This window comes from Dromaius novaehollandiae, chromosome 9, assembly GCF_036370855.1.
Source record: "Dromaius novaehollandiae isolate bDroNov1 chromosome 9, bDroNov1.hap1, whole genome shotgun sequence".
In the NCBI taxonomy this organism is placed as follows: domain Eukaryota; kingdom Metazoa; phylum Chordata; class Aves; order Casuariiformes; family Dromaiidae; genus Dromaius; species Dromaius novaehollandiae.
Genome location: NC_088106.1, coordinates 28,808,313 through 28,824,237, shown reverse-complemented (window position 1 = coordinate 28,824,237; position 15,925 = coordinate 28,808,313). Strand labels below are relative to the sequence as shown.

The 15,925-nt window shown below is 40.4% G+C and overlaps 1 protein-coding gene across 5 annotated transcripts in view; it reads right to left on the bottom strand.

The window, feature by feature from the left end:
• STAG1 (STAG1 cohesin complex component) overlaps nucleotides 1–15,925 on the bottom strand; it is a 197,425-nt gene that overhangs the window by 86,998 nt on the left and 94,502 nt on the right. For all 5 annotated transcript variants that reach the window (XM_064517032.1, XM_064517029.1, XM_026100554.2 and 2 more), the window contains exons 6-7: nucleotides 4,858–4,934; nucleotides 560–764 (exon numbers count right to left, since the gene is read on the bottom strand). In XM_064517032.1, the coding sequence (XP_064373102.1) occupies nucleotides 560–764; nucleotides 4,858–4,934 (282 nt within the window). The remainder of the gene's footprint in view (nucleotides 1–559; nucleotides 765–4,857; nucleotides 4,935–15,925) is intronic.

Here is a 15,925-nt window from a genome sequence, read left to right as displayed (position 1 = left end):
GATTGCTTTCATAATAATTGGCAATTGACACAGAGATATAAATCTAACTTTCAAAAGGGTCTTCACTGCCTCCTTCTTCACTCTCTGTGCTACATGGCTACAGATAAGTGGTTCCAATTTTTAGGACTGCAAAACAGATATCATAAATGCTAATTCATACACAATTGTTATTAATAAAGCATTCAGATGACATTAAGATGAGTCCACAGAGTAAACTCTGCAAACATAATCCATTGAAATAAAAATTACACAAATAAAGCATCTCTACTGAATATGTAAACACATTACTGAATGTTTACCTGCACATGTGTGTATACACATACATATGTATGTATATAGATGTGTATATGAATATATATATATACATTAAAAATAAAAAGGAAAACTGTATTTTAAGTATAGTTATACCATGTATGGTAGCTGATTTGAGTATGCTTTCCAGAGTTCCCAGTGTTGGCCAAATTCCTCTCAAAATTACCACCATCAAAATGAGTGGTAATTTTAGGAGCAGCTAAATAAAAACATCTCTTTGGAAAATTCTCCGTGCTAGGTTACTTACCAGCTAATGTACTAGTGTGCCTGAAAGCCCGCACCTGGGAGTCTGACAAACCAGTCAGAAGAGAGATCACCGTGTCCATCATGTATTCGTCGTAAATGATGCTGTACTGACACTGTCGAATGAGCACTCCAATGAACTCACAGAAGTTGGATCGAAACTTTTTCCACTGCGGCCCAGGCATGGTAAGTGGATAATCACCACTGTCCTGAAGAAAGAGAAAACCAATATACTAAGGATTAAAAGTCTCCCCATTTAATTTATGACCACTTGCATTCTGGGCATAGTCCAAAATGTGCATCCAGACCTAATTCTCTTCCTTGTGTGCTGGGGAAGGAATATTTCAAAGTCTTCTAGGTCAAAACCTAAAGGGAGGCTTGTGTGGCTGCAGGTTTGTGTCATTCGCCGCCCCACTCCCATCCCATATTAATATTATAATATTCTCTGCCTACAAACTTCGCTTTCCTCGTATTACATTTACAACTGAGATCTTATCAGAAAGTAAAGATTGCCCTTTTCTGACTTTATGAACTTACCCTTTTTCTAGTGATTAAACCTACTTTATGACAGAAGCAATGGAAATTGTACTACAGATTTGTATACCCCACGCAAGTTCATGCACCCCATTTTCCAGCAATTATTGCAAGATTGCCGTAAGCATGTGAGCTTTCAGTTCAATTAAGTTTAACTCCTCTCCAAGACTAATTTCTCATTGTTCTTACCTCAAGCAACACTGCGTCTCAGTGACACTGCCCTCCCATAATTAGAAAATACTTTTTTCCTTCCCCTCTCCAATGAAAAACACCAACTATAAACTCCCTGTCCTCTGATTTGTAAGCCAGCTCCAGACTCTCCAGGACCCCAAAGCAGTGACGCTCCATCCCGAGTCTCTCCCCCGTGATAAGAAGTCAGTAGCGTCAAGGTCAATCCATGCGCACATTTTTATTCTGCGTTTCTGCGAACAAGAAGCAGTTCTGCTCTCTTGGGACTTGTCTTATCGCACAGACTGAACCGTGTAAAGCCAGTAACTTAAGTGTAGAGGAGCTGTAATCAAATAACCTTTTATCTAAACTTCATCAAACATATTGCCCTGAAGCAAAAACCTACCTAATTTAACTAAATCACAGACACTTCAGTTATACTAACATAATGATTAAAGTCACAAAGGCAAGTGCTCAAATTTTAGAAAAAGACAAAATTACAGGATGGCCTTAATGACCTTACTGTCTCATTCATTGCAATGGCTGAACGGCATTATCTTAATGAGCAATTTTTTAAAAAAAAATCTTTCTGCACCCAATTTGAGACAAACGTGAGCTTAAAGGGAGAGAGAGAGAGAGAGAGAGAGAGAGAGAGAGAGAATTCAGAGTTGTAAAGCTCTTGACATAGTTAAGGGTATGTCCTAACACATTCAACTGTAGCTGTGAGTCCTGAGAACTTCTGCAAATCAGACCAAAGTGATTCCTAGTAGAAACCCAGCTAAAAATATAGTCTAAAATATGTAGCGCTGCACAGGACATTTCTCACAGAACGATGCTATCACATTCTGGCATCCAAATAGCGAAGCAGGGGGATGTCAGTGGAATTCCCTGTCTCCAGCCGAACCTGCGGCAGCAGTGAACAAAGTTATCTTCATCACTTCCAAGTCCTGCACAACTGCCTTTCCACTGATGATGGAGAAAACTAATATATCAACACCTACCACAGACGCTGAAATTAAGATCAGCAGCCTGCTGATTACCACGGCACTGAAAGAAGAATGGAACTATCTTGAAAATGTAGAATGAGCAGCAAATCTGCATATCTTCAATGGAAATCAAGATATTTTCTGGGCAGCACACTGTGTTAATGAACAGATGATGCAAGATTTTACACCAGTTAGTACTGCACTTACATTCCTTTTTCCTATTAGCTCTAGGCCTGTACGAAAGATTTATCATATCACAAAAACAAAAATGGGTACTTCACACCACCTTCACACCCCAGGGAGCACTAGCCCTTTTCCACCTTAATCTGTCACAACGGACCTGACATTTTCGGTACCTTTTGGTACAAGGAGGAAAATATGCCATTAAAGTGGATGCTCTCCATCTGAAAATGGCAAGTCTAAAGATTTAAAGTGAAGGTAGGTTGGGCTGGTAGACTGTCCTAATGCTTTTGGAGAGAGCCCCACCACCTTTCTCACCCTCCTTCTCTCCGTCATCCCTAAGCAGCCAGACCAGGATCTTCTCATCCACATGGATAAGAGATGAGAGTAACTCTTGGAGCTCCTATATTCACAGAACACAAAATCAAGTCTTTGCAGGAGAATATTGCTTTTTTTCTTTTTAAATACCAAAACCAGAAGGTTTTTTTGAGATGTACTGAGTACATGTACATTTATGACTCTTTACTCACAACTTATTTCAGGCTTCCTTTAAAGGGCTCTAAAAGGCTTCTTTTCAGGCTTCTTCACTTTTGAAATAAAATGTTTGTAAATGTATACAGTCAAATTACATTGATTAATTCAGCGATCTGGCATCTTGTTTGCTTTATGTGATTTATCTCATGCAAATACAGTGAAAGCACAGTCTGGATTCTGGGGAAGGTGGAGACCACAGAAATGTTTATAGTACTGGAGACAGCTTTGAGGACACAGATCACAACCAGCTTTTCCTATTGTCCTAAATTTTCCAGCAACCAGCTATCTCCATCAGTGCTGGATAGAGGGGTTTTGAAAAATAGTTTCTTCTGTCAGGCTGTGGGACCATTCTCCCTTGGGCAAAATTCACGTTCTTTGGCTTTTTTACAGTACTCCGCCCATTTGACTTTGCACAATAGGGCCTGCTTAGAGGCACTATCCAACGCTGCTTTCAAATGACACTGGTAAAAATTCATTGCATTTTATTAACTGTTGTTGGGTGATGTTTTAAGGAGCAAAAATAATTCAGCCAGAATGTAGCACAAAATTGATACAATCCCTTCGTTTTTCTCTGTACACCTACACTGTATTCACTGTACCCTACCCGACCTGCGCACAGAGGCTCCGACTCAGAACTCCTCAGTACAGCAAAAGGAGTAGCCACACAGTTAAAGTTAAGCACATAGTAAACATTTTGTTGTCTGGGGCCATGAATTTCCATGAAGATGGAAATCCTGAAGAGGTTGCTCCTGAAAGAGAGTAGCACTCATATCTATGGTTTTCCTGATCACTTTTTGAATCAGATCCTTGGCCTTCCATTTAGGATTGGTCAGAAAAAGACACTGCAAATGTGAGAAAATGCAGACATTTCAGTGTTTGTTTCCCTCGCTAAATAAAATGAAAACTCAGAATACCAAAGCCTTTCCATACATCAAAAAAATCAAAGAAATGACAGTTTGAAAATCTCAAAGCTAAATATCATCCATCATTAGGAACGCTAATTTTATTTTGACGGAAGATGTCCAATCTGAATTGAAACATATTTATTTCAAGCAAAATGTTTACATCTGTTGAAAAAATAGTACTTCCTGTAAGGCTGTTCCAAAGTGGTAATTTTCACGTCAAGTTAATATTTGGTTTAAATTGCCACTTCAAAAGAAAAAAATATTGATCTGCATGCAGAAAACAGCCCAGAATGCCCCTAATGCCTCGCTACAGTCCTGTCTCGAGCACCTGCAATTCTTCACTGTGTGACGGCAGTTTTGAGGGGTTGACTGCAGAATCCAGACCACCACCACCAATTTCACAGGCTGAGAAAACTCTCTACAGATCTTCCTGCTGCTTCCTCTTATTAATCTCTCTGATGCAGTCAAGTGTGATACCTGGATAAGGACCAACGAGGATGTCCCACGAACAACGCAAAGATGTACGGGAGGGTTTACACGGATGCACGCACCCAGCGTGGCTCTTGCAGAGCCACCAGCTGTCTTTGCACACTATTTCTCAGACCTGGCCAGGCTCTCTTACCGAACTGGATGGGAGCTTGCTCCATGCTGTCGCGTGGTAACACACTCGTGCTCTTCAACTGATTGGATCACAACAAGTTCAGAACCAGTATTTCAGCGTTTGGGACTCACTCTTCAACACAGACTTTTCGACAGGAGTGGCTATGGCTACCCTTTTGAGATATTTCATTACTTTGCTTTACCATTATTACTCTTTCCTCAAGCCCACGTTGCTTTGATATTTCTCACCCAACAGTCTAAATTGCCACTTTGCTTGTGTCTACTCTGTCAGTACAGTTTCTTATATTATATACTTATCCACTAGTTTCTTGCCCACCACATTTTTATTAAAAATATATATAAATATATATAAAAGCACTGTTTTTATACTATACCTCATCAAATTCTTCAGTCATTTTCCTTATGATTTCTGCGTTTTGCATGTTCCTGAACATTTCAATTCTTACAGTACCTGTGATATAATGAAGGAACACAAGAAATTAACACAGCTTGTTTTTGTTATGTCGAAATATCAATCTCTAAGTTCTGCTGCTAACCTTACAGCTCAATAATACATATGAAAGAGTATATAATAGCAATGATATCAGAAAAACTTTGAACAAGACTGTCTCTTGAAGAAATGGGTGAAGAAAAAAAAAACCATTTGTCCTGTAAAATGCTATCAGACTAGGAGTTAGTAAAATTTTCAATCTTTTTATTCTTTACAACTAGGCAGATGTGATCCAGAAGTAAATAAAAAGGAATGTAGCACTCAGGTCGTGTCTGCAGTTACGAAGTGTTTTTAATTTTGTGTGCAAAATCAGATGAAGACCATCTTTCAGTTCGACAGCCAGTGCTAGCACTGCTCCACTTTCCCGATGGGCCAGCGGGGTTGCACACAAAGCGTGATCTCCGTGCGGAGCCACGGGAGGGATCTTCCCGCTGCTCAGCTCAGGACCAGCACGGCTTATCGACGTAGGCGCAGCAAAGCGTGAAGGGAGCCAGAGCAGCAGGGACCCCATGGCGCGAGGGTCAGCAAGTCTCTCCAAAACCGAAGGCTCCAAATGGCTCTGACAAGACGTGAACCAGCCCAGGACCAAAAGCAGCAATTGCATTTATGTTATATTTACATTATAGATTATCCTATTCCCCCATGTTGCCTAAACAGTGAAGCTGACAGGATTAAAATTTCATTTTGAATTGGACAAAGCTACTAAAATGAACGGACTATAATGCGATAGCAGTAAACAAAAATTTGTGTTAAGTTGATGCTAAATACAATCAGTATAAACAAAATATTTTTACATCATGTTATTGCCTTTTCAGATAAACCTTATCTAATCTCCAACCATTTGATGCAAGTCAGCATAGAGGGTTTTTTTTTTTTTGCCACTGCTTGATCTTTTGTTAATGGACGAAATGCAGAAAAAGCAAGCAAACTACAGAGCTACAAACCTCACCCCAAACTTGCTAATACTACAAAGGAGAGGCATCCTTGCTACTGCAAAAAGTTCAACTGGATCAGTGATCCACCATCTGGCCCCAAAATACAAACCACAGTAGTAGAGGCTTAATAGCTAACAATATTGAATTAATTCCTGTAAAAAGGCTAAATTAAGATGGAGTTAAGCACATTAATTATCATGGAAATGTTTTAATTCCTCTATTTTATTCCTTCAAAAACAAGCATTAGAAACGTATGCATTTCAAAATATGCACGCACAGTTACAGTTCACCAGACTTCTATATCTTAAGAGGAGTACTGTTTTACAATACTGCTTAAATCTTGATTTCCTCAGTTGGTAGTGCTTCTTCATGAAGTAATATTCACTTGTTATCTATTTCATACCAGACTGTCATTCTAATAACAGTGTCTGAAGTCTGTGCATGGCGATTTCCCTATTTTTCATAAAGAATCAGTAATATACTATATTAATATCAACCAAGGAACACAAGAAAATACTACCATATGATACGTGAAGATCTGTTTTATCAGCTTTGAAATCAGTTCTAATTGTAGTTATATTTTGAATCTTTCCCCCAATATTGAAAGTTTTGTTTTTAGTAAGTGAAACCGTTGCAGTATGTTGACTAGTTAACAGCTATTCTTAGGAATCCATCTCAACTGCATTAATGGCTTTTTCTCTCACTGCATGCTGTCATTTCTTCTTCTTTTTAATGGCAATATAACCCTCACTGAATAAGTATCCTCTGTTATTTTATATCTTCTATTCCCAATGCTAATTTTATTCAAATTATTTATATCTTCTGCTAATAACCTTAAGCAGCATTCATATCACACCTAAGCATGTTACTTTGTCAGAAAAAGTAAAAATACCGTAGCTAAAATTCCCTGTTAATTCACTTCACTCAATTCAAATCTCCCTGCAATTCAGTGCAATTCTGTTCCAGCTCTCTACACCTTTTCTCCCTGAGGATATGGAACCTAATTATACTGTGGTCACCAGTACTTAGCGGCTCAGACAGTGTTACTTCTTAAATGACCTCCTGCATGTTACTTAACAACCAAGTCGAGAATAATTTTGCCTTGAGTAACTTCTCTAAAGCAAGCCGTTTCAGGAGGTGGCTCCTTAAAGCACTATTTCTATTTGCAATGTTGCTATGTAATATATTTATGAATAGGTTTGTTAATCCCTACTTTAATTTGCAGGTGCAATAACGGTGCTCCAAGGACGTCCATGGCTTGTACCGGCTGCACGCGCACAATGCATTACCATCAGACAAGGAACGGCACAGACCGTGTCCCGAACCCAGATACAAGAGGCTGCCTCACCGGCAGCAGGGGATAGCTTTGGCCAGGCTGCTTCGGTTCCCACTCTCCCCCTCTTCCTCGCCTGGCCAAAACATAATCCTGTCTGTTCTCCAAGGCAACTGACTCACCGCTTTGTACAGATTCTGCTCAAAACACGTTTCACACTGTCATCACAACACTCGGTACTGCGGTGGTCCACTCTGTTCAAATCATAACTGGGGGGAGGCTAATTCTTACTACAGTTAATGAAGTGAAAGGTTTGCTTTTTTTACGATCACTGAAAAACTAAACCCTCAGATTTTAAAGCGAATCCTAAAACACAACAGAAGTTCTGTAAAACAAATTAAAGGTGGGGAGTGCAAAGATACAAAATTTATTCCTACGGCCTCTGCCTTACGCATGCTGCCACTAGTCTTCTATCCTCTCCAAACTCAGCGAGCTGCAAGGGAAGTGGTGGGAAAATGCAACTCGAGACTAAAAAATCAGCAGATAAAAGGTAAGTCCCCAGTCTCCTGCCAAATAACTATTAATCATATGGGACCTTAATCTCTCTCAATCATACAAATTGGAAAAATAGTAGGAAGGTGACTGGTAACCAGAAGAAAGATTCATAAAGGCATCAGGATGAAGATGTTGACAGATTTGAACTGCAAAGTATGATCTGAAAAAGGTAGTACAGTCTTTTGCATTAGCTGAAAGCCAAAAGTTGGGAGAGTGCTGTGAAGCAACCTTAACTTGACCACTGAAACTGCCGAGAGAGGACAAGTTTCATACAGAACCTGCAAGGACGGACGATGATCACAGAATTGCTGGCTGTGCGACGTTTCCTCCCCAGTATCATTCAACAGGCATTTCCTATACCTCTCTCCACACTTACCGTTCGGATCATATGAAAGAAAGAATTAATTTCCACAATGTCCATAAGTGCAGTTCTTAGTTTTCTCAAAAATGTTAATGAACTATATTTTGCAGCACTTTTGTCTTGAATTCTCAGCGCTCGACTTGGGACATAGTGTACTTCTTACACTTCAGGTCCTGCTCGGAGAAGAGAGCAGCCTGACTCTAATCAGAAATTACAAACCTGTAAAAAAGTTCACTTCACGTGATGAGCTCGCCATCACATAGGTACATTAAGGCAGATCTTCCCTCTTTGGAATCAATAAGAGTTAACCATTAATCTAAACAGAAGCAGTACTGGGCCAACTGAACCACATTCGAATGGGCTTGTAGGCTCCTGAATCCCATCAGGACTTCTAATTTTCCACTGATTTCTGTGCATGAAAATTGAAATACTTTGCTGAATCAGAAGTCAGGGTTCTAAAAAGAAATTCGCCCAAATATTTAGTTGAAATTGTAGCAGATGCCAGAATAGAAGACTTTTACTTATCTATTCCTGAATTCTTCCTGTTGCATTTGCTCTATGTTGCCCAACCTCTGCCACAAATGAGGCAGGTATTCAAAAGTACAGCCCCAAACAGTTTCAGACTATGAACTCTTACTGAATGAATCCGTAAGAATCCCAAAGACAAAAGTATGGCCTCATGCAATTAAAATCTGATCAACTGGAGAATGATAGGAAACAATGCTAAGAAGAATTCTGATGGTTCATCTGAGCCAACCCTCCCAATCAAGGCAGAATCAATTATATAATGGGCCAGTTCCTGAAACATGTTCAAATGTGTTTTCTGAAACCTCTCAGCAGCGTTAACCCTCGACTGCTCATCTGACCCACAGTATATGCAGAAAAAGTGTATTCTCTTCATCTTTCTGATTATCTACCATAAATTTGAAGATGGTTAGCATCATATCTCCCATAAGTCTTCTCTTCTCCAGATCAAATAATCACAGTTCATAAAATCACAGAGATATTTGCTGGAGACCTCTGGAGATCTCTCGTCCAACCTCTTGCTCAGAGCAAGACTATCAGATGAAGGCAGCTGTGACTTTCTCTAGCTGAGTCTTGAAAACCTGCAAGGACTGACACCCCATCATGGCTCTTGGTACCTGATACAGTGCTGCACCACCCTCCCGAGGAAGAAGATTTTCTTGATGCCCAGTCTGAACCTCCCAAGCTGAAATTTGTGACTGATGCTCCTCATTGTATCATCTGCCACTATTGAGAACTGTCTCCATCAGCTCCTCTTCAAATAACTGTAAGTTGCTACTAGATGGCCTGTTGGCATCCTCTTTTCCAGATAAACAAACGCGCTCCTTCTAAAGCACAAATATTATACAAGACAAAGATTGAGTAGCAATCTTCTCTTCCTGAATTTTGAGATGTTGAGTTTGCAATAAATTTTTCCATGCAATTTTCTTTTCTTTGAATTAAACGAACAAAAAAGACAAAGACCTGAAACGTTACAGAGAACTGCACATATATCAGTGTGATTCTTATGCAGTACTAGAAACATTATATGCACAGAGCAGACCTCCACCAGGCAGCACAGAAAATGGCAAATAAAATCATTAGTTATCTTGTCATCATGAACCAATACTTGAGTGTAGAGACATGTTTTACCATATCAACGCGCTGTTAAACCTGAGAAAACCTGCAATCAAATGTAGGTTCCAGACTGGAAGAAACTTTGGTTGTTACAGTCCTTTCATCATCTCTCCAGCCCTTTGGTACCTTCTCCACCCACTGCCTGCCTGCCACCTCCAGTTCCTCCTCTGCGCTCATTACGCGTACAACGATGGCACATACATGTAACACACAAAGTAATTAACTGAGACAGCAAGAGGCACGTTCAAAGGCACCACTACTGAAGCATTTCAGATCTTATCTCCTCCACAATACAAGGCACAGAAATTCATTATTCTTCTGGTTTGAAGAACTATAAGGAAGAAAACATATTTTTTTTCTTATTGTCATTCTAAAAACCAGCTAAACTGTTTCTGCTGAACTTTCGAAACCAAATTCAGCCTAAGTCAGACACCCAGAATGGAAACCTCAATCTAAATCTCTTAAGGTTTACTACAATGGAAATTGACTTAAAATAATCACATTAATAGTGCCTATAGCTATAAGCAGGATCAATAAGGGCCATCAAAAAATGCCAGTTAAACTGGGAGGACCTACTAATTGTTTTGCCTACTGCAGGGCTCACTGCATAAAAGGGTAGAATTCTGGTATCAAATCCATGCAGTTTCTTACACCTAAATTCAAGGATAGTTGTTTTATCTTTAGAGAGAGTATTTCCATACCACACTGTCCATCTCTTTTTTAAAAAAACAAAATGAAATTTGATCCAAAAGACACCAGTGAAGGTAATAATTCCCTCATTGCAGGCATAGGAACCAAAACACCAAACCAACTGTTACAAAGAGGACAATGAAACGTGTCAGCAATAATGCAGTTATTTCCCCTCGATGCAAGAAATAAGCATGGACTTTCAGAGTAAAAAGTGACAGAAACTCTCGGTATCTATTGTAAAGAAATTGCATCCTATGAAATTCCTGATCTCCTAGTTATGTGTGTGCACTTGCTGTTTGCTTAGATTACCCTGAGTGTCAGAAGAACAAGAAATGGAAGATAGAGAAATCCAGGAGAGACCCAAGGAACTGCATACCAGTAAACCTGACTGCTGTGCCAGACTGGAAGCTGAGGTACTACGGAGCCGGTAGGCCTCTTCAAGGGTTGATGGTGTTTTTGTAAAGTGATGCTTCACAAACCACTTGGAGCTCTGTATGGCATGTTTTAAGTTTATGCAACATACTTACATCTTTAAAATCCTATAACGAACTCCTTCATTTCCGTGTTTAAAGAAGGTGACATGGAATAAGAGAGGAAACTTCTATATTAAAAGACAAGAAAGGGAAGGTAGGAAAAATTGGCCAGTTTTCAGAATCGAACAAAGCTACCAATAGATCTTTGTAAGGATCTAAGGATCAGTGCTGCTACAAACATGCTAAATAGCAGAGATACATGCTCTGGAAGAAAGGATGAATAACGGAGCTGACAAAGTTTGCTGAGGACAATATTATTTAGAACATCTAGAAGTAAAGCTGACAGCTGATATTGCCAAAAGATTTCTTAGTAATGAAACTGATAAAATGGCAAATAATGCTTTTTGGGAAAAAGTACACTAATTCCACAAACTAGGAGTAGAAAAAGAAGTAGGACTGCATAATTTAATGGATCTAAAAATAATACACTCCATGTATTCAAGTCTTAAAACTTTAATAAAGGAAGCCCCTTTGCTTTTGAGTTTAAGGTAGTTAATACTGTTTTGGTATTTTTCTCAGTTATCTGCATTCAGAAACAGTAAGCTGCTTTTCATCTTGATATTAATGCCCCTGAATTTGAATAACAGAAGCCACATAATTATTAACTAAGCCAGTAAACTTGCAATGTAGTATTTGTACTGAAAGACTTGACAAAGTAGATCTTGTCAGGCTTTGGTGGCTTGAAGTACCAACTCTCCCAAGGCACACACACCTTTTTGTCAGACGACTGCACACTTGAACAAGAAAAAATGACGTGAACACGAGGAAAAGCTTTGGAGCCTCCGGTACCCTAACGGCAGTGCTTTGTTCCTTGTAAGCTCTTAATGCATCTGCACGTTGAATGGTGTGTGGCTGCAGGGACACTTACTCTTGAGGAGAGAGGGAAAACTTCTTTTTCAAAGGACAGTGAATAATTGTTCCTCTATTTGCCCTTATTTCTTTTTTCCTGTTGTTTGAGTTTTTCCCTAATTCTGTATATACTTTTGGAAGTGGGATGACCAGAACTGCATTCAGTGCTCAAGATGCAGATGCAACACGAGTTTATGAGATAGCCTATATATATATTCTTTTAATATATATACACAGAAACATTTATTTCTCATTCTTAACTTTGCCTTTCAGAACACTGCCAAGCAAAGAGGCGATACTTTCAAATTATTCACAATGACAGCAGGCTCCAGGAGCAAAACTTTAGCAATCACAGCTTATCACTGCATACGTGGAATCCAACTTTGGCTTCACGCTGTCAGAGGTTGCTCAAATCCAACAACAGAAACCTAGGTAGTTTGGAGGTAAGGCTGAAAGCTAGTGTGAGATATAATCATGTAAATATTTGAATTAGGTGCCCAAGTCCCTTTAGGTATACCTATTCTTTCAGAGTACTTTTATCGAAGACTGTTTACAGATCTAGACTCACACCCATCATCTGCACTGTCAACGCTCAAGCACATAAGCTTCCTGCTTATGTGAGGGTGAGGCCAAGGACAGCAGCATGTGAGCGTGGGCCAAAGCTCCTTCCCATTAAAACTGAATGGATAGCATGAACGAAGGAGTCAAGCATACTGCAAGCCTCACTAGCAACAAATACAATGAAAAAACACCGTAAGTGCAGTGTGAGCATTTAAGCCTGAGCTAGTCAAGCTCAGAACCAGTCATTCGGCTGGCAAGTGCATTGGTCACAGGGCCCAAAATGCTGAATCCTGTTCTCAGGCTCATTCTTCATTTTACAGTATGGATATGGCTATAGGTTTTGAAAAGGTAAACTTTGGACATAGGTACTTATTATATTATTGAACAACTAAGTTCTTCTGTGGATTTTGCCCTGTCTTTTGTAGCTATAGCAGAACACTCACAGAAGTACATGCAAACTAAGTAGACTTTAACACCAGCTTGTTTTGAACCCAAGCATAAACACAGTAAGAGAGCATTAATGTGTAATGACCAGTTTTGTACCCAGTGGCCCAGTAAAAATATTATTGCCATTGCTAATAACAGGTCATAGGCCTATGTTACCCACGCACAGCCCCGTCCTGGCCTGTTAGGCTAGTTATCAACTCGTTGCCAGATCTTGCTGAGTGAACTGAACCTTGGTGCCATGTGTCTCTTGTTATGATGTACAGTTTAAGTGTGGGATAACAAACAGCAAAGACCTTGAAAATACAGGATCTGTCTGATAAACTGAATTCAACCAAGACCAACCACTTTGTATCAGTACTTTGTCCTTAAAATGTACCACCACTACACCTGTGTGGCATCTACAAGACTTTGCAGCAATTAGAATATATCCCAGCGTAGTTTTGAAAATACTGAGCAGTCCTTGAAGGAAAAAGAACAGATCTCTGTCCCACCATGCTGGAAGAGCCTTCATATACTACAGGTTCCTTTTTATGCTTTCTGCTGGAGAGCTAAAAAACATTTTAATCCACCAATTTTGAAAGTAATAAGTAGGGTACTTAATGTTTATTTAAGAGCAGATGGTTAACTCCTGCTCTGCTTCCCATCTTTTCACCAAGTGTTTGTCCATGCAAGGAGAAACCCACAGCCACTCTCCTTCCTCACAAGTCTTAGGATTGCAGAATAACCCAGGTTGGCAGTGATTCCTAGATGTCAGCTAGTCCAAACCCTCCCCAAAGCAGGGCAAGCTAGACCAGGCTGCCCAGGGCCTTATCCAGTTGTATGTGTGAACTCTTGCCCTGTTACTACGGACCTGCAGGAAGGGTCTGGCTCCACCTTCTCTGCTCTGCCACTGTTTGAAGATAGCAGCAAGACCTGCCTGTAGCCTTCTCTTCTCTCAGTCCTCTCCACTTCCCCTCAGCCCTGCATGCAGGACTCCACTGAGGGCCTCCTGCCAATCCACGCAAACTCAGCCCAGTCACCCTCATCCACGTTTGCTGACTCCTCCAAAGAACCTCAAGCTCTCTTTCACAGAAACCATCTACCAAGGACATCTACCCAGGTGTCCACTAATTCCAGCCTTCGTTATACTGTCTATGAATCTGCTTACGCACAAGTCACACCTACAGGTTCACAGTGACAGGACCGCTCAGCAGTGACACACTAGATGTACTATCAGCCTTCAACACCCTGTCATACAAGTTTCTACCAACGGATATTTTCTCTGTAAGAGAAACAAATTTCTTGTTAGTCAACACCTACATTTTTCCCAGTACGCAAAGTAAAACTCCATAAAACTTGGCACCTCCACTTACCAGGAAGTTAGGAGGCAAAAGACAACCGCAGGAGGATCATGGAGCCAGGCTCCAGCCTCTCTCCCTCCGTCCTCCTGCTTCCCCTGATGAAGTACTGACTCCTCAGTCCTCTGTTACTCTTACTGCTAGCCCTATTTCTTTTTTTTTTTCCCCTCAGCAGTAGTAAAGAAGGGAGGATGAAAGAGAAGTCCTAAAAGAAATTACAAAAAGAGAAGTAATTATCTAGAGATCTTCAACTGATGTGACAGGCGCCAGACTACATCAAAATAGTATGTCAAAAGAAACAAAACAAAGAAAAAGGAGCGAGAAAGAGAGAATCCTTTGGAACTCCCCTTTCCCTCAAAGCAGCGGGCCAGGCCACCCTAGGGTTTGCGCCAGACCTGGGTGCTGCCAAAGACCTGGCCGAAACTCAGCAGGGCCCCGAATGCCAGTCCCTGCGGCTGCTGAAGGACTGCCGCCCTCTGCTCCCGCTGCGCCTGCCTCTTCTCCCTTGAGACCAATGATTGCTTTTGCTTAGCTGAAGGGAACGGCTGCTAATTGCAGGAGAACTTTTCAGATACGGCCCTGAAGGAATAATCACGGTACAGCTCCTCTACAAGTTTCTAATCCAATACAGGCAAGGAAAGCATAGGGCATTCAAGGAGTGCCTGCATTTGCAGTGCCTACACAGTGCCAAATCTTACTAGCAACAGCACCAAACCGTCCGAAACACTTCTAAGTTTTCCAGAGCCAATCCTTACTTCTTCAAATTTCCCCAGAGTCGTCACGCTGAGAGGCACTAGGCAGTCAAACGCTGACTGCTGTCTTCCCATATCATCTACTTGGTGGAAAATATCGGATATGTTAAATAACAACAGTAAAATAGGCACATTGTAAGCACTGCAAAGAGTTAGAGGAGCAAGCTAGAGCATCTTAAGAGCCAGCTGGATAAAAAGCTGGTGTGCTTCACAAAAGGAGAGACTGGAGATGTAAAAATGTCTTTGCAACAACTTAAATTGAAAACATTTGATTTCCCTGACTAAATGAAAGCTATCGTCTGCCTGAAAAGTTTGTCTGCTTTTTTATCCATCTGAAGAAAGGAAATGAGGCTTGTGTGTGCATTTCTGTCTGTACGTATCCTGCTTAATAATAATTCTGAACAGTTCAGTTTCAACCAAATCTGACAGATCTGTACACCTTGGGTATAAAATGTTCCTATAAATTTTACAAAAGCAGGTTGTTGAGCAGAGGCCAAGGATGTTATTCAGGCACAGTATGAACCACAAACTCAGTCTCTGTTAAGACACCAAAAAAACCCTCTGGCTGAGACTGGGGTCTGAGAAAGACCGAGACACTCGCACTGTGATGCTTCTTCACAAAAAAAGGTCAACTGGAGCACACGAACCTCTTTCTCATCAGTGTTTGTCTATACAGCTTATTCAGTTTTTAAGAAGCTATAAGCTTCTACTAAAACTTCCAGTGACTTACATGGCATTCAGAACGTCTTCTCCCATAAAGAGTTTCTGACACTTACTGAGTACGTTCAACAGCTTTTGTATTATTCAGTAAGAAAGTCAATCAACACAGATACACTAGAAATCACTCTTCATTAGTTTTGCTTCTCATCATATCACTTGTTTAGAAAATATTAAAGACTACAGCATTTACTGACCATGCTCTAAGAAACAACAATGCAAAAATTAGCAGAGCTGGCTCAAATCAATGCCCTTACCTTCCTCTCTCCCCAAAAGTAGGCAAGATAACAGAAATTTTCCT